Below are 18642 nucleotides of genomic sequence, written 5' to 3' on the forward strand. Positions count from 1 at the left end.
TGTGATATTGACAAGACCACTAAGCAGTTCCACATGATTGACAGTCTCTGCGGAGGGGAGATGACGGGGGCTGATGCAGCTCAGGACTGGGAAGCTCTAATAGAGCTAAAAGAACAGGAGTACTTGTGGCACCGTAGAGACTAACACATTTATTTGAGCATAAGCTTTCGTGGACTAAAACCCACTTCATCGGATGCATGCAGTGGAAAATACAGTAGGAAGATATATATATACACAGAGAACATGAAACAATGGGTGTTACCATACACACTATAACGAGAGTGATCAGTTAAGGTGAGCTCAACTCCCACTGATTTCAATCTCACTCAGGGTGTGATAGGAACAGGATCCGGGTCCGGTTAATCTCAGTGCTATTTGTCCTGGTCACCCATTTGCTGTCCCAAGTTCTCAAGTGAAGCACGAAGGCCCCGAACCTGCAAACACTTAGCTTGAAGCATGGAAGTAGTTCCACAGACTTTAATAGGGCTCCTCCTGTTGGTAAAGTTAAGCCCGGATATGTATTTGCAGGATCAAGGCCTAAACTGGAATTTGATGCCATTATTTTCCAGTAGCATTTTGAATGGCTACTGACTAAAGAGCCGTGTTTTCTTTCAAAAGGAAATAATATTTGCATAATTAAGCAGGCAGCTATAATAGGCTTTAACCTGAACCATTTTAAATATTTTTTTTTTAAATCTCCACAAGAAAAAGGAAGCACTTGCTGCTTTACGGCCCCTGGAGAGTAATTAACTGTGTTAATTAGTGCACGGAAATACATGTGCATCTTAACAACAATTCATAGCAGAGTTCTGTGCCTACATATGGCTATGGAACTGCTAGCAAGTCCCTGTGTACTTGTTCTCTGCACTAGCACAGAGCTTCTGAGCCTATATCAAGCGCTAGTACAAATCCAGGTCAAGTACTGCATGTTATGCAATTATGTTAATTGTTATTATTATGTTAATTGTCAATTTTAAAGAGCAGCCAGCTCATTCTGGCATGAGAACTTGAACAATGTACAGTGTCTGGCTCAGATAAAAAGCGGGCAAGTGGTTACCACAGTTCCTTTAAATACGGGCCCAGTGAAGTCAGTGGAAGGGAGTCACGTTGACTTTGTTGGTCTTTGGATCAGGACCACCAGTCAACTGTCCATAATATATGGCTATAGCAGAGGCGGTGTCCCTGTTTATGACCTTGGGAACCTCTTGCCCAAGGATAGAAATAGCCTCATTCCTGGGGTATTCAGTTAGACCTATGTTGCAACATTAAAATGAAATCCTAATTCTAGCTGCACTTCACCCCCACTTGGAAAAATTTAGCTAGAAGATAGACAAAAACCAGAGAAAAGCATGCTCACCTAACCGGCCCATTGCTAAAGCTTGCAAGGATGGGTCAGGAGACTTTGGGTATGTCTATACTGGCATGGGAGGGGTAATTTCCAGCTAAGGGGACATCCCCACACTAGTGCTGATCAAGCTAGCACACTAAAAACAGAAGTGTAGCCACAGTGGCACAAGCAGTGGATGGGCCTCGGCACCCAAGTACATGCCTGGGGTCTTGGATGGGATTGTAGTATGGCAGTTAGCTGGTCCCACCATTCACACCACTGTGGCTACAGACTATTTACATCCCCCCTCAATCAGCACTAGTGTGGGTATGACTTCTCAAGCTGGAGGTCACACCTTCCAGCTCCACGGTAGACATACCCTTAGTGACAACGTTAAAGATGGCTGTTCTCACCGTTAGGAGCAGTCTCCAGTTCTCAAACCATTGCTCACTGCCTGGGATTCCAATTCTTGTGCTGAAATGAATATTCACCACTCATTGTTGCAGTGTCTGTCCCGCAGCACTCCTTAAAGACTGCAGGATTTGACAGGACGTTTATAAAGATCTCTCTTGGGACTCTAAATCTCTGGAGCCAGGATTGCTTATTATTTTAGTGGTTTTAGCCAACAGCAAGAGACACCGGATGCTTGTTCAATAATAAAAAAAAAATCAGGGCTTACTTCAGTGCAAGGCACTAAAATAAGAAACAACTTCTCAGCCTTCCCTTTCCTCTGTCACACATTTAACAGCAAAGCAGCTTTCTTTACTCTATAGCTCCCCTGTAAGGCCTAGGTTGTTAAATTCAGCAACTGAGCAAACTCTGCAGGTGATGAAAAACATCTCTGACCATGCCTGGTTGCATTTGTCATCCCCACCTTCAGTGAGTTTGGTTTTCAAGAGGGAGGGCAGGGAACACAGAGCCTCCAGCAAGTTGGGAACAAACACTACAAAAGGGACAAAGGTTGACTTTGTTCCTTCACCCAAAGATTCAGAATAGGAGTGGAATCATCCTTTCCAGCAATGCCAGTGTTCAGAGCTCTAGAACATGGGATATGGAATTGTAAGAAGCACTAACCAAGGTTACAAGGAAGGATGGGATGGTCTTGTAGCTAAGGTTCTCACTAGACTAGGACATAGCAGAGCTGGCTTCTGCTGGACTTTGGGAAAGTCACTTAATATTTCTGTGAAACTGTAAAATGGAGAGAATATTACTTCCTTTCTCCCAACCTTAGTCTATTTAGGAAGAGACAGTCCCTGCCCTGAGTAATTTATAGTCCGTGTATGTCCAATGCTTAGCACACTGAGGGTCTGTACACCTCTGGTGCCTCTAGGCACGACTATATTACAAATAAAGATTTCATAAGCATTGCTGAAGAGATAGCTCAAGAAATGGGGCCGCTAATATGCGCCTACCTGATGGGGGAGTTGCAAGGATAAATCCATTACTGTGCGCAGATACTATAGGGCTGGGTGCAATAGAAACGCCCACAAATAAAAGACACACCATAAAAAGGGCATATGCAGTGTCCCCAAGAAATATTGATTTTATAGCAAGTAGTTTGGGCAGAAAAGCTGTAAATTCCTAGAGGTGAAGTGAGGAGTTACTCCAAGGGCTAGTACCTAGATACAGCACCCGAACCAATGCCCTCATTCATTCCCGTCTCACACCCTGTACACACAGGCGTGCATGGAGAGCGCCGGATTGCTCAAGACCAGCGTGACAATGGAAGAGTGAGGGGTAGGGAAAGAAAACGCTTCCCTCCTCCCCGCCCACCCCTGGAGGGGAGGGCTGCAGGAGAGGGGGAGACCTGGGGCAATCAGAGCATTAAAATGCCTCCTCCCCGGAGCATCTGAGTCCCTTGGGAGACGGAAAGGCCGATAGCTGGGAGATCCTGAAGGGGCCGGACGGAGATGCGTTAAATGTGAGATAGCGAAGAGTTGCTCCCTCATTCCCCGGAGTTCAGAACCACGGACAGCTCCCACCCAGCCGCGCGTTCTAGCGGAAGCGGGACCGGTCCAGGACCAAGGACAGATCCCAGCGCAGGGGCACCCGCTCCTTGCAGGGCTCGTTCCCTGGGGTGGGCAGCTTCGCGGGGGAGCGCGGCTCCAACAGAGACAATTATTATTTTCGGGAAATTAAAACAATAACTAAATACAAAAGGGCTTGTCCCCCCACACACACACACAAAGAAAATTTCCTCCCCATCCAATAGAAAAAAATAATAACTAAAATAAAATACAAAACAATAATAAACACTTTGGGGGGAAATGGCTGAAAACTGAATCCCCCCAAGAGAGTTCACCACAGAATATTTGGGTTCCAGTTTCTGATTTATTTATTTTTGGCAGCCCAGAGAAGTTTGACCCGGATGGAAGTTTTCAAAGCTTGAGTTGAAATATTTCGATGAAAAGAAAATCCCACCAGTCCCAGTGGAGGCTGGGATGGCCTCCTGTGCGGCTGGAGCTGTCCAAACGGACAAGGAAGGCTTTTAGCAGTAAGGGGCTGTCTATAAATGACTTAGGGCATGGGAAGGGGGAGGAACCTTAATTTTGCATGTTTATTTCAGTGTTAGGAGGCCTGGGTTGGCCTTAAAAAAGACACCACAAATGTGTTGTGTCATTTATGGACAACCCCTAAGTGCTAGAGCAAAGCAGAGCCAGGCTACGGCCAGAAAGGCCAATCCAAATGGGGCCTCTCCTCAAGCCCAGAGTGGCAGGACTAAAGGTTAAGTGGAGGAGGATTATTTCCTGAGACACACACAGAGATTTTACACTAGCTTCTTGATGCCTCTCCAGGGGGCATGAATCAGTGTTCATGTCCTGCTCCCCATCAGTCCCGGCCTGGGCTAGGGAAGCTAATGATCCAACCAGCGGACCAAATTCAGTGATGTATCCTGGTCACGTGTTCCTGGAGGGAGGCACATTGTGCATATGCTAAGAAGCTCAGGGAACACGTGCGGGGAGGTGGCATTCCGGGGCAAGTGCCCCCTCAGATTTCTGCTTGACCTGCCAGGGGTGGTGGGAGGGAGAGGGGCTCTATCCTTCTTCCACCATGCCTGCTCCTGGCACATAAGGCTCCCGGACATCCAGGCCCAGGCAGGGAGTGGAAGGGGTGGGCCCAGCTGCTTCTCAAGCTGGCTGCACCAGGCAGCTGCTCTGTGCAGTGCAGTGACTGCCTGTGAGAGCCTGGCTGGGGCAGTGGTGGCTTCCACTCCCCACCTGGGCCCAGCTGCCAAGGACAGGGGCCTACTCAAGCCAGAGGGAGGGATAGCTCAGTGGTTTGAGCATTGGCCTGCTAAACCCAGGGTTGTGAGTTCAATCGGGGGGGGGGGGCATTTTGGGAACTGGGATAAAATTCTGTCTGGGGATTGGTCCTGCTTTGAGTAGGGGGTTGGACTAGATGACCTCCTGAGGTCCTTTCCAACCCTGATAGTCTATGATTTTCTGCTTGCTCAGCCCCTGTCCCAGAAGCTGGGGAGCGGAGCAGCCACCTTCAGCCCCATGAGAAGTGCTCTGTCTGGCCCAGCTGTCAGGGACAGGGGCTGATTGTGCCGGGGGGAGGTGCAGCAGGAGGACAGAGCCCCCACCCTGCAGGTAACTGGTGGAGTGTGGCCATCCCCGGGCAGCTAGGCGCAGGATGGGGGTCACTGGGGAAGGCACCAGGAGCAGGTTCCCTGGCCTCTGCTCACCAGGCCCAGAGGCACATGCTCCCCATTCCTGTGGCCCCCAGGGAGGGAACCGTCGGGATGGGCCGCCCTGGCCCAGGGAGGTGGGGCTGGAAGTTCCTCCCAAAGGAGGCACGTGGGGTGTTCTCATTTACATTGCGTTCCCCCTTCCCTCCCCCCAGTATCACGAGGCAGGAGTCACCTATGAATGCCTCTCCTCCCCACAGAGGGGCATCAAGCACAAGAGATCCCTTTCACAGCCTCAGAGTGAGGAGTTCAGTGAAATCTGCAAAGTACAGTGCTGCCCCCTAGTGACTAATTAGCCTGAATGTCATTCTTCATCACAACACAGTTCTAATTGAACTTTGATAAATTTTTTTTTAATTTCCCAGGCAGCAGCAGTGTGCTGCGTGCGACACAAGGCAAATAAATATTGATGGACACTCTCAAACCCTAGATGCTTGCAAGCTAAGTGACACTAAGATACAGAGAGGAAGGTAGAAGGGTAGCTGTGCGTGGATGAGGTAATAGAGGTTTCATATATAGTTTTTCAGAACGTGCTGAAATGTGAACAAGCGATGCGATTGCAGTCCTGATTTCTGCTGCATTTGTTTCCATTTGAATTATTTTGCTCTGATCTATTTTTCATACATTTCTGAACTGACGCGAGATATATTTGCATTAAATGGTATAAAAATCACAGCTCTTAGTGGAATATGACTCCTTATTTCTGAACTCAAGGGCTTCTCTGTTCAGCTCTATCATCTCTTAGTTCACTTCTAACCCCTTTTGAGAGCTCATTTGCAGCACAGCCAGAAAGTGCCTTTTTTGTTGTTTGAATCCCCTTTCTGCATGGAGTCTAATTTAATCTCCTTCATGGCACCATCCCAGATTGAAATTAAGTACATGAAGCAACCTGGTGATCTGGCATTTTAGTGTATAATATTAAACACATGCCAGGAGTGGAGCTGTGCATGACCTATGCCTTTGGAGACTTCAGGCCCAAAGCATGGAGAGAAGACAGACAGCCTGTTTAATGTACAACCTGTGAACTAAGTTTCCTATGTCCACCCATCCATTAGAACGTAGGTTAGAAAGAAGGGAAGCCCTGTGCCCTACAAGCCCATCTAGGAGCCTGAGCAAGGTCATATATGGACAGGAGATCATGCACTTCCCTCCTCCCTCCAAACTACTCAGTCCTCTCCCTGCTGCACATCTCTCATTCCTCTAGGTAATAGAAGTCCCAACTTCCACCCATTCCAGTTTCCAAGCCATAAGACACCCTCCCACACCCTTCTATCATATAGGGCTCAGTTTTCCTCCCAGTGACAAAACCCTTTATCCCTTTCTAACTGCTAAGTCCCTTTCCTTTCCTTCTAGCCGATGAAATCATTTGGACCATCTCATTTTCCATCTCCTGAGGCCCTGCCTAACTTATTCACCCCCTAGTGAATCCCAGCGCTATCCCTGCTCTGGACCATCGCCCACGCAGAGGTGCACCAGTGATGAAAGGAGCAGTCAGCACTTTCATTTCATTGTAGGTGCATGTTGGGAATTTTGTCACATATCTCACTGTAGGCAGCGGGGGTAGCACCACCTATACAGAAGGATGCCTGACACTTCCCCATTATAAGATCTGGTTTCTAATAACTCTGCCTTTACATAGCACTCTATATCTGTTGCTTCACAGGTGAGAGGAGATGCCAAGCTGGTCAAAATGGCTGTAGCAGACACGCACCACTAGCCACAGTTCTCTTCTCGGGAGTTGGGAGGGGGAATTAAGTTAATAAAATGGAAGAGATTTGGAAAACTCATTTACTGCAAGTAGATCTTTTCAGCAAGTGTGCCCGGCTGAAAGGGGGAGATCTGAGGTACATCTAGAAAATAAGGGAATTTTATCAGCAGCATCTGGAACGGACCATTTAGCCTGGTCAGTTAGGTATTAGTTGCCTTTTACCTTCTATTTGTATGTAATCAATTCTTTTATGTCTCATTACTTGTGATCACTTATGCTCTTTCCTTCTGTAGTCAATAAACATGTTCTATCTAAACCAGCGTGTTTGGACTGAAGTGTTTGGGAAACTCCATTTGGGGTGACAGGATTTGTGCATAGCATTTTCTATTGATGAATGATGGACTTTATATGAGCTTGTATTGTCCAGGTGGGCGCTGGGAAGTGCAAGACACATTTCTGGGGGAGAGTCTGGGACTGGGAGTTTGCTGGTGTTGCCCTGCAGTGTAATTCATGAGTGGCTGGCACAGCACTCATATAATATAACTGGGAGTGAGTTGCATGCTGGAGGCCGGGTGTGAGCAAACCAGGAGCGGTTACTCTCACAGTGAAGCAGTTTAAAAGGCGCCCCAGGTTGGAGAATTGAGGGAACACAGCAGTTCAGGCTGTACCTGGGGAATGTCACAGTAAGGGAGAATTTTCATAAGCACAGTTGATGTGTGGGGCTGCAACCAGATTATCAGCCCAGCATTGGGCAACAGCTGGAGTTCTAGTGCATGTAGGTGTACAGGCATTAGGCAGTATCCCTTTAAATAATGGGGAGACCTCACATGGGCCTCCCTGTCTTCTCTAACAGAAATGTATACATGTAGCTAGATGTTGTATATAGCTAGTAAACACATGGTTGTTTGGGACCCAACTGTGTTCATGTGGTTTCCTCTTATTTTTAATGTGTTGAGAGCAAAGACAACAGTGAGGCACTAATACTATTGTGGTTAATGTGGTTTAAGTACAGGTTTCAGAGTAGCAGCCGTGTTAGTCTGTATCCGCAAAAAGAAGAACAGGAGTACTTGTGGCACCTTAGAGACTAACAAATTTATTAGAGCATAAGCTTTCGTGGACTACAGCCCACTTCTTCGGATGCATATAGAATGGAACATATATTGAGGAGATATATATACACACATACAGAGAGCATAAACAGGTGGGAGTTGTCTTACCAACTCTGAGAGGCCAATTAATTAAGAGAAAAAAAACTTTTGAAGTGATAATCAACTGTCTGTACTGGGGTAGCTTGATTATCACTTCAAAAGTTTTTTTTCTCTTAATTAATTGGCCTCTCAGAGTTGGTAAGACAACTCCCACCTGTTTATGCTCTCTGTATGTGTGTATATATATCTCCTCAATATATGTTCCATTCTATATGCATCCAAAGAAGTGGGCTGTAGTCCACGAAAGCTTATGCTCTAATAAATTTGTTAGTCTCTAAGGTGCCACAAGTACTCCTGTTCTTCTTTTTGTGGTTTAAGTAGAGTCAGTTCCTCGACTGTGTCCTCTACCTTTGGTTACAGAGCAGGAGACAGAGATGTTCCTGTACAATATCGTTACAATGAAGTTCTGAACACTTAAGCTACAGGGAGAGATACACCACTAGAGAGGGCCAGGAAATTATCCCCCCTGCACAAACAATGTTGCAAAAACAGAAATTCTCATTTTTTGTTGAAATTTTTGATTTTTTCACCAAAATAAAGCCCCCCAAACACTCAGCTCCTGACCATGGAAAATTTCTATATTTTTATGAAAACCCAAACAATTGTGATGAAAACAGAAATGTATTGAAAAAATTCTATCCGCTCAAAAAGCCATTTTCCATCAATGAAGCTTTTCGATAGAAGATTTATGACCCTTCGGTCTCTGCAGATACTCCTCCCTGCCTTGCTAGGTGGGCCCCATCTCTGCTCAGCTCTCCTGCTTCTCAGAGCAGCATCCCAAAGTTGAGAAAGCTGAAGCCCCCCTGGTGACCCCATATGCGCAGCCAGGCATTCACCTCCATTCACTTCTCACATTCTAATCACTAGGCAAATGTGATGACTGGTTTGCTGGAGTAGAAGTGAAAGCAGAGTCCAGCCTATTAAGAATATAGTGAAGACGGCTTATTTGTAGTGGCTCTGTTCATGTTTAGTACATTTGCCTTCTCCCTATATTGAGTCTGATCCTAATAGGTCTAAGCAGCCTCTGCACTGGGTACCTTCAACTCCCACAGACTAACAGGAATTGAAGGTGCTGATGCTGAGAACCTCACAGGATCAGGCCCATATTTCTAGGTTTCTTGGGGGGTTATTAGATCTAAAACCATCCACCCGCTTTGTATCTCATTTTAGGCATTGGGTAGCCCCAGTAACTTGTGCTTTGGGGGCACGTTGAGATGTTCCATGCTGGGAGGGGTGCAGGAGTTACGAATTAGACTTTGACTGGACCGTGAAACAGAAACGTCAGACGGATCTGGTTTCCTCTGAATAAAGGCGGTTGAAATGACACATTCTAAAAAAGCCACCCCCACAGAATGAGACCACTCAGCTGCCACAAGTTCAGGAGGAAGTGAAACAGTCAAGAGAAAGGAAGTCTGAAACAAAATCCATTTGTCAGTATGTTTTAGATTCGAGAAAACACAGAGCCCTGCCTTCATTGAGACTGCACCGGAAATGCAGATAGCTACCTACAGTCCACATTCTGCTGTCTGAAGAAAGAACCAGGCGAGATCATGAGGAGTTTCCTTGTCTGGGCTTGGATTCTTTTCCCAGGTGAGATGAGATTCTTTATGTCAATAGAAATAGACCCAGGAGGCAGACCTGCTCCCATTGGGGCAATAGGAGCTGTGGCTGCTACACATTCCTGCAATCAGGTCCCCTACCCAAGTGTCTGACGTTAGGCACAGGTTTGAATAGATGACAGCAGAGAATGTCCTAGTTTAAAGCCAACCTGCAGGAATCCCCATGGACCTGGAGAAAATGTCCTACCTAAAAGCCAAAACATTTCAATGCTGCAGTGGGTTGAAGTGGTCTGGAAGATCTCACAAACCAGGGCCCTTTTAGTACCACAGTTTCTCCATTAAGATAGAGGGAGGATTTACCCCCTAATAATTGTACCCTACCCTGCCACCGATGGCTCCGGAGGATTGTCCTCTAACTTCTCTTAACACATTTTCCTCTCCTCCCTCAAACCCCATGCGGCAAGTTGGTTTGAGAAGGAATTTCACTGCAGTCAAGTGCTCTGCAGATGGTAGTAACATCCCCAGTGCAGTCACTTCCAACTGGGATGCAGACTGGTTATGCACCTATTTTTTGTTTGCTTGCTTTTTTAAATAGCATTCTAATGTTGGCTTTTCAATGTCACACACATGACGCAGGAGAACAAGTGGCACTGAAAGGCACTGGGACCCTGGGCTCCTAAGTCACTTAGACACCTGACAAACCTGACCAATGCAGTGAGTATTTCTATCTGAAAAGGCACAAAAGGAGAATAATACCATGATTTTTGAGGAGAGGGAGGACAGGGGGGAAGATTAGAAAAGAGCCAAGACACACTCACCGTGTGTAAAACTACTGCAGCCATCATTCAGATGGACCAGGGCACTCTCACGAGCAAACACTTTAGTCTCCATGGAAATCTCTGTTAGAGGTTGGCTTTGGGTACCATAGTGGGGAGTGGTGACCTGCAGGTTGGTGGTGGTAACTGAACACCATTGCATACTAATGTGTAAAGGAGTCATATGATCACAGAGATGACTGATAAGTGTGATGTCCATTGCCAAACATCAGGTGCCTGGCAGAGTTTGTTTCATACTCAGTTTAGTTTTCTACTTCCTATGTAACATAGGTCCTTGTGAGCTTGCCTGCTCCCTCCACCTGTCCCAAAAGTTAACTAGAGCAGCAGTGGGTTCCCCTCCATGATGAGAAGTGATGCTAATGTCATAGTTTAGCTGATCTCAGCAATGTCAAGGAGGCTCTCCAATACCCTGCCCAGCACTGGAGTGTCTGAGCATATGATAGGAGATTAAGCATTTAGAAGATTTTCAGACTCTCCTAAACTGGTCCGTCATATCCCCCTCCCCCAATATAATAAAGTTGTGGGAAAGCTAAGTCAGGGAATCCTCTGTGGCATTCTCGGGTTCACTGTCCCAGACGAGAAAGCGCAGTGTTTTAGAAGGACACTAACACAGAAAGCAGAACGGGGATTTTTAATGTTTCTCTTTGGCTTTGTATAGGGGTGGGGAGAGGAGATGAAGTCGCAAATGATTCCATCTCCCCACTACCCCACACTGGGAACAAATCGCCTTACATCTATTGGCTATTCATCCTAGTCTTAAGCCCCACCTCCTGCATTGCCAGAGCATAAGTTTCTCAAATGCAACCACCATGACTGCATGTGGCCGCCAGGGGCTTTTCGTGCAGCCACAACCTCCTGGGCGGTGGCCGGGTGGGAGGGAGGGGGACGAAAGCAATGTTAATCATACAGATATCACTTTCCACGGAAACAGACTTACTAGTTGGCAAGTCTTAAAAAAAGCAACCAACCAAACGACAAAAGACAAGAACATGCAAAGCACCTGTTTTGTTTCTATTCTATTTACGTCCAGTAAAGAATAGAGACAACTGTACATTATTTTTATTATTGAGTCTGCAATAAAAATCTACCCAAATGAATTACAATGATTTGGACATAAATATGTGAATATTTATTTCTTTTTCCTAAAGTTTATTAAGTACTTTAGGAAAAAGTGTCAGGACGGCCACCAGTGAATTGGTGGCTGCACTCAGAGGCCACCAAAACATTTCTTGTGAGACCTATCCTCCCAACACCCCTGTGAGTCAGGAAAGCCTCATTATCCCCAAGGGAACTGAAGCAGAGAGAGGTGAAGAAACTTGCCCAGGGTCACACAAAGAGTCTGTGGCGGACTGGGAACTTGGACCCAGATCTCCTAAGGCCCAGGCTATCAGCTCTCACCACCTTACATCCACTACAAAGCAGCTGTGTCCTTCCCCACGGGAATATCCATGCACAAAAGCTTGGTAAGGCTAACTAGTTCTGAACTAGTTAGCATCTGAAGAAGTGAGGTTCTTACCCACGAAAGCTTATGCTCCCAATACTTCTGTTAGTCTCAAAAGTGCCACAGGACCCTCTGTTGCTTAGTTCTGAACTGTGTCTCTTTGTCACTGGTTTTTGCTCAGCAGGAAAACAATGAAAGCAATTTTGTCTTTTGCAGGCTGTTGGGCTCTGTCCGGCCCTAGGGAGGTGAGCGGTCCCTTGGGAGGGTCGATGTCTGTCCAGTGTCAGTACGATGAGCGGTACCAGAACTATAAGAAATACTAGTGCAGAGGAAAAGACTGGTTATCCTGCTCCATAGCTGTTCAGACCATCAGTTCAGAGGCCGAGGTGGTAGGGGACAGAGTCTCCATCCAAGACAATCACACGCAGTTCACGTTCACTGTTACCATGGAGAGCCTGACAGTGGGCGACCAGGATATTTACTGGTGTGGGATAGAGAAGAGCGGCTTTGACAAGATGTTTGCTGTCAACGTGTCTGTTTTCCCAGGTAAGTCCTTTAAGTGTGGGACGTGTTGTGCCAGTCACCCCGCACCGTGAGCAGCGTGACTGCTGCTAAGGTAGGAGTCAGCACCCTGCAACACCAGCTTGTCTACCTGGCCAGCACACTCCTGAGGACTCTGCCAGTCCAAACCTTGCCTGGCAGGTAGCAATCAGTGAACCGCAATTCCCGAGTTCCCAGAGAGGGCTCTTTGCAGCCGCCAGGCCCTCTCCCTGGACACTCACAGAAAAGTTATTGCGTTTGCTGGCTCCAAAGAGACAGAACACACACCAGCCTGTTAGTTTAGCTGAGGACTTCACCTCTCAGTTTAATACACAGCCCTGTGCAGGTTTTGTAATAAAACCAGAGTAGCTTTGTTAACAAAGAACAGATATGTAGGTGATATAAGGAAGAACAGAAGACACAAGTCAAGCNTGTTAACAAAGAACAGATATGTAGGTGATATAAGGAAGAACAGAAGACACAAGTCAAGCAAAACAAAAACACGCTTTCTAGTGACTGAAACTTAATTCAGCAAGTTACAATCTTTGTCTAAGAAGGTTTCTCACCTATAGTCAGTTCCCAGAGACATCAACCCTCTTGGCTGAAGGATCCACCTTTGTCCGATTACCAAAGCTCTGGCCTCTTGTGTCCCATGAGTGATGGATGCCAAAATGCCTTTCTGCTTATATTTCCCAAAGTCTATAGTCTCTGTTTCAAGTGGCAGGAAGGTGTCCCAGGGGTGCAGGCTCCATCCACACTCATGATTGTTAAGCTGTCTCCACCCCCCCACCCCCCGCCAGTCCCTTGTTAAGCTTGATGGTGCATTGTTTACCTTATATGTAGATGTACTTTCCATTGTCATCTGCGGTACCACCTAGCTTAGTTCAGATTGGAGACACAAACAATATTCCTTTCTCTGGGACAGGCTGGGCTTATGCATGGGTTGCAAACCACCTTTTAAGAACATATTTTTCAGCACATGTCTATAGTTCTTTATACACTGCCTATACCTCCAGCACGCAATAATATTAACGAGCAGCTTGTTACCAGTTTGCATAGGATACCATATATGACAGAGTCCAGAGACAGATTCTGACAACAGTGTGTCGGGGCAATGAGTGTGTCGTGCCTGACATGAATTATGGCCTGAGGTTCCCTGTGCCAGATGGGACTGAGGGGCTCCCTGGGTCACAAGTGGCTCTTGTCTTGACCGAGGACACGTATTTGGTGAATAGAGGGGGTCTTATCCAGACATGAACTATCCAACTCTGCTAATCTTCTGTCACCCCCTTCACAACGTTGAGAAACTCACACTTGTTTCCTAGGTTTTCCCAGGCAACTGATTCCCCGCACCCCCCCACCACCACCACCCCATCCCTCATGCAGGAGAGGGAATTAGTGCTGGAGGATGCAGCCTCACATTACATCTGCCAGTTCTTACTCGGGCAAAACTCCCATTGAAATTCATGCACAGTCTGCCTGAGTGAGGACTGCGGGATCGGATGAACAGTTAGACCCAGGATCAAGACAGGCCCAGGGAGGTGGGACGGAGGGGAGATAAGCGAGTAGTTTTAAATGCCACTGATTTGCAAATATTTGTGCAAAGTAAGGGGACGGAAAAAGAGACTTTGCTATGAATGAATTATTCATGAATATCTGGCTGCCACCTGGATACTTACGACAAAAGTTATCAATCCTAAACAAGTTTCATGAATTTTAGCAGAGATGCTTGTTAGTCCCAAAAGTCACATTTTACAGGAATTCTTCACTATTTGTTATTAGCTAGTCTCACAGTGAAAATTGTTAAAGTCATCCACTGAGAAGGTAGGGGCCAAGATATTCCTGAGGTCTGTGTTAGGTAGGTTATAAAATAAATAAAGGCGTCCATTCAGTCCTACAGCGAACAGTGCAATCTCCACCAGTGGGTGTCAGAATGGAGTGGAGAAGAACATGGACTGACATGTAGGTGCAGAGGGAAAGGGAGGAGAAGGCAGGGCCTGTCTGCACAAATTTCCTTTTACCATAGTATCTTTTCCTTCAATAAAAGCTTCGCTGGTTTTCCATTGCTAACCCTATTCCGTGATCAGTGACTGAGAAATGGACCATAATGAAATACTCCAGAGCTCCAAGATACAGCAAAGAGGAAAAAAGATACAGCAACATCATCAGCAGAACAAGGGGATAGCCAGTGCATTTTAAAGGCAACAAATCTATGTCTGATAAGAGGGGAATGTAGTCTCCATAATACATAAGTAACCTGTGGAACTCACTGCCACAAGATATTGAGGTCGAGAGTCTAGCAGGATTCAACCTTCTTATGAATAATTAAGCCATCCAGTCACCCTGGGTAAGGACAGAATTATGTCCAAGGGCTTCAAAGATAGAATCAGCCACAAAGTGATGAGAGTTAGGAGTAAGCTGCCCATATGGTTATGCTATTTCAAAATTGTCCATAATGGGGTTTCTTGCACCTTTTTCTGAAGCATCTGGTATTGGCCACTGTCACACAGGCTCCCTGGCTAGATGGACAGTTTATTTGACTCAGTATGCTGATTCCCATGTTCCTATCTAGATGGATGTCTCAATGGAGTGGGGAAGAATATGGACGGAGATGGAGGTACAGAGGGAAGGGGAGGAGAAGTCAGGGGCTATCTGCTCACTTGTCGGCCAATAATGCAGGATGAGGCATTTAAACACCATGTGCTCATGTCAGAATAGTTGTGTCTCATTTCCTACCTCTGCTGCCACCATTGATCCCTGCAGAGGAAGCCAAGTCTTGCTCATTTTCCCCAATCCCTCAATATTATTGGAGTTCCCCCAAAACCTCTTCCATTTAGTTCCCCCAAGAACTCAGTCCGACTCCTATGTCATCCCTCAGGTTCCTTTATTTGATATATAGCAAATCTACCTTATCTCACTGGGGGCCGTCAGCAGTTGAAGTAGGATCAGGGCCGGCTCTGGTTTTTTTGCCGCCCTAGGCAAAAAAGCCACCCGCCGCCCCCCCCCCAGCGCGGCAGGGGAAGGCGCCGAGTCCAGGTGCGGGCCCGCAGTCCCCGACCAGCTGGAGCGCCGGAGAGAGGGCGGAGAGCCCCCGGCGGCCAGAGCACCAGGGGGAGGGCGGAGAGCCCGGCCGGGGCTCTCCTGTCTCCCCGGCGGCCAGAGCGCTGGGGGGGGAGGGCAGCGAGCCCTCTGCGGCTCCGCTCTCCCCGGCGGCCGGAGCGCTGCGGGGAGGACGGCGAGCCCAGTCGCGGCCCCGCTCTCGGGCCGGAGTGCCCCGCCACGCCGCCCCCCTCCAGGCGCCGCCCCAAGCACATGCTTGGTGGGCTGGTGCCTGGAGCCAGCCCTGAGTAGGATACAGAATTACAGCTACTGTGTTAAAACAACACAACACCACCCCACCTTTCTCCGCTGCAATGGCCTAGCTAGTACTCACGTCACGGAGCTTTAATAGCCCAGCCACAGGAAGGCAGGTGCCGGCACAAACAGGAAATCAATAAACAAGGGCTTGGTAATACAGCTCTGTCTGCTTTCATTTGCAGCTGTTCCTACCTCACCACCGACGACACCAGAAAAGGACCTGACCGTTGCCACCTCCCCATGGACTGTTCTTGCCGGGTGAGTGCCCAAACTCATGCTAGAGGCACTGTGAGGTCTCCTTTCACCAACTCTAGGGCAGGTTTGGAGTTTCTACACTGTGCTCGAAGTCCAGGCTACAATCCCTACAGAGGCCAAGGCTTTAAGTCAAACTCACGCAGCACGGAGTATTCCAGAACTCTCAGGTCTCTGCACACCAGAGGCATTGAAGAAAAGGATTTGTAGCTGAGTTTACAAGTTGAGATGGGGCATTTATCATCTAAGTCAGAGCCAGACAGTCCTGCTGTTATACAGTCCTTCCTGTCCTGCAAACTATTTTCTGCTCTGGAAGATGAATTCTATTGCATTATACTGTATTAAACCCACACTTGCAAACAAAAAGAAAGCAAAAAACACCCCCACACACTCACCACTCTGCCAGCCTGACATGGTCCAATTTTAAAGTGCTAGCACTGCATTTCCCCTCACATCTGACCTGCAGGACTCTTGCTATTCTATTGGGCTTTCCAGTCAGCAGGGCCGGTGCTACCATTTAGGCAAACTAGGCGGTTGCCTAGGGCGCCAAGATTTGGGGGCGCCAAAAAGCAGTGCCCCCAATTTTTTTTTTACAGCATTCCTACGCCCTCTCCCCGAGCGCGCGGTCGCCGCTCCACTTCTCCCACCTCCCACGCTTGCAGTGCCAATCAGCTGTTTGGCGCCGCAAGCCTGGGAGGGGAGGAGAATTAGAGCGGGGGCGGCGTGCTCGGGGAGGAGACGGAGCAGAGGTGAGCTGGGGTGGGGAGCTGCCGCACGGCTCCCCAGGGGGGGGGGCGCCTCAGGGTGGAGGGGTGGCGGGGAGCTGCCGCAGGGCTGGGGGGCGCAAGGTGGAAGTTTCACCTAGGGCGTGAAACTTCCTTGCACTGGCCCTGCCAGTCAGGCAGGGAGATATACAGTATATGTCAATCACATGACAGAATACCTGATATTGTCCATTGATTGCTTCACACTGCGGCAGAAGCAGTTTACAAACCCCAACACTGGAAGTGGTTTGTGACATTAAATTCTTTATGATTGTGTCTTTAATTTTTTTAATCAGAAAAGCCAAAAATTCATGGCAAAAGATGCAGTGCAAGTCTCTAATTGAATAACATCTAACACTTTTCCTCCACAGATCTCCAAGCATTTCGCAAAGGAGGTCAGTATCATTAACACCATTTTATAGATGGGGAAACTGAGGCACAAGAGGTGACATGACCTGCTCAGGGTCACCCAGCAGGCCAGTGGCAGAGCCAGGAATAGAACCCAGGTCTCCTGATCCTGGGGCCAGGGTTCTCACCACTAGGTAACACTGCCATCCCTAAACAGAACAGGGGTTTTACCCTTGCTCAGCTGAAAATAATCTGACAGTTTTAACCTGATCATTTAATTAAGAGTTTGTTTTTAAAATGCCAACCACAGTGGCCCTGTTAGGGTCACTACAATCGCCCCCACTGCTGTTGCACTCTGTAGGTTTTTGTTGACATCAGACCTTTGCTAGGCATTGTGCTGAGCCCAGAAACCTCATGTCTCCAGTCACCTCAGAGTATTTAGGTGCTTAACACTCATTGAGGTCAGGGGGAATTAGACATCTAAATGTGTTTAAAGACCTAGGCCCTAGTACACATTTAAACCCAGCTGTGCAGAGAGGAAAGCTAGGACTGCTTTAGATTGCCAAATTTTCCTTTGCTGAATGGTTTCTGTTTATTCAGTTTGATGCTGAAATCCAGCGTAGCAAGGTGTTAGCCTCAGCTCTGCAACTGACTCCATGTGCTTCTTTGATGCAAGTCACTGTACTTGTGCCTCAGTTTCCCAGTTGTAAAAAACAGATAGGGGTTGGCTAATACTTCCCCACCCTTTCCAACAACTTGAGAGGGGAGCAAGAGCTACGTCTAATCTTTATATAACAAACCATAACTGTTAAGAGTAGAAACAAACATACTCTTCTCCTTCGCCTAGTATACCAAACCTCGTCCTCTACATCCTGATCCCATCCGTCCTGCTGGTTCTCCTTTTGATTTTGTTCATTGCTGTAAAGTTTAGAAGAGCATCACAGAGGAGGAGCAAAGGTAAAAATTCTCTGATCAATTTTGCTAGTAAGTGTCATTTAATTCTCCAGATGGTGCAACCCAATAATTTTGCTTCCTTCCTAAGGACCCTACTTTCCCTGTCACCAAAATAACAGCACAAGACAGACACTCTCTAAATTCACCCCATGTATTTAGTCAGTTACTCCATGCAGCAGATCACATGGCCGTACAAACTGGTAGAACCCCACAGCACGCCCAGCCCCAGTGATGGAGCAGGTACTTGGCTCAGGCTAGATACAGCAGCTGGCTAGTTAAAAAGTAAACAAGCCAGTTGTTTTTGACCAAGTAGAAATCAGTTGTTTAAATAAGATTCATTAACACTCAGCAAAAGAAACAGAAATAAATTCCCCTTGATTACCTGATTTCATCAGCTGCTCCTAAGAACTGCTCCTCCGGCTGTAGTGATTCCCAGCTTTTCCTGCAAAGCTATCTACCCCACAAGCAGAGTCGGCTCTAGGTTTTTTGCTGCCCCAAGCAAAAAATTTTTTGGCTGCCCACCCCCACCCCGGGGATCTCCCTCTCTCTCCCCTTCCCGCTCCCACAACTTCACCCTCCCCAGGGTCACTCGTAACTCGCTCCCAGGGCAGGTCATTCAGCAGGAATTTTGGATGTGCACAGAACACAGACAGGATT

The 18642-nt window shown here is 47.4% G+C and overlaps 1 protein-coding gene across 1 annotated transcript; it reads left to right on the forward strand.

Annotated features, from left to right (window-relative positions):
- The first annotated feature begins 9282 nt into the window (after window positions 1–9282).
- On the forward strand, window positions 9283–18369 carry LOC117887678 (CMRF35-like molecule 3). The gene is given in 5 exon segments (XM_034790359.1): window positions 9283–9524; window positions 11987–12316; window positions 15850–15925; window positions 17055–17078; window positions 17879–18369. Coding segments are annotated over 5 exon segments (693 nt in total). The 5' UTR covers window positions 9283–9484; the 3' UTR covers window positions 18102–18369.
- The last annotated feature ends 273 nt before the right edge of the window (window positions 18370–18642 follow it).

This window comes from Trachemys scripta, chromosome 14 (genome assembly GCF_013100865.1).
Source record: "Trachemys scripta elegans isolate TJP31775 chromosome 14, CAS_Tse_1.0, whole genome shotgun sequence".
Lineage (NCBI taxonomy): Eukaryota > Metazoa > Chordata > Testudines > Emydidae > Trachemys > Trachemys scripta.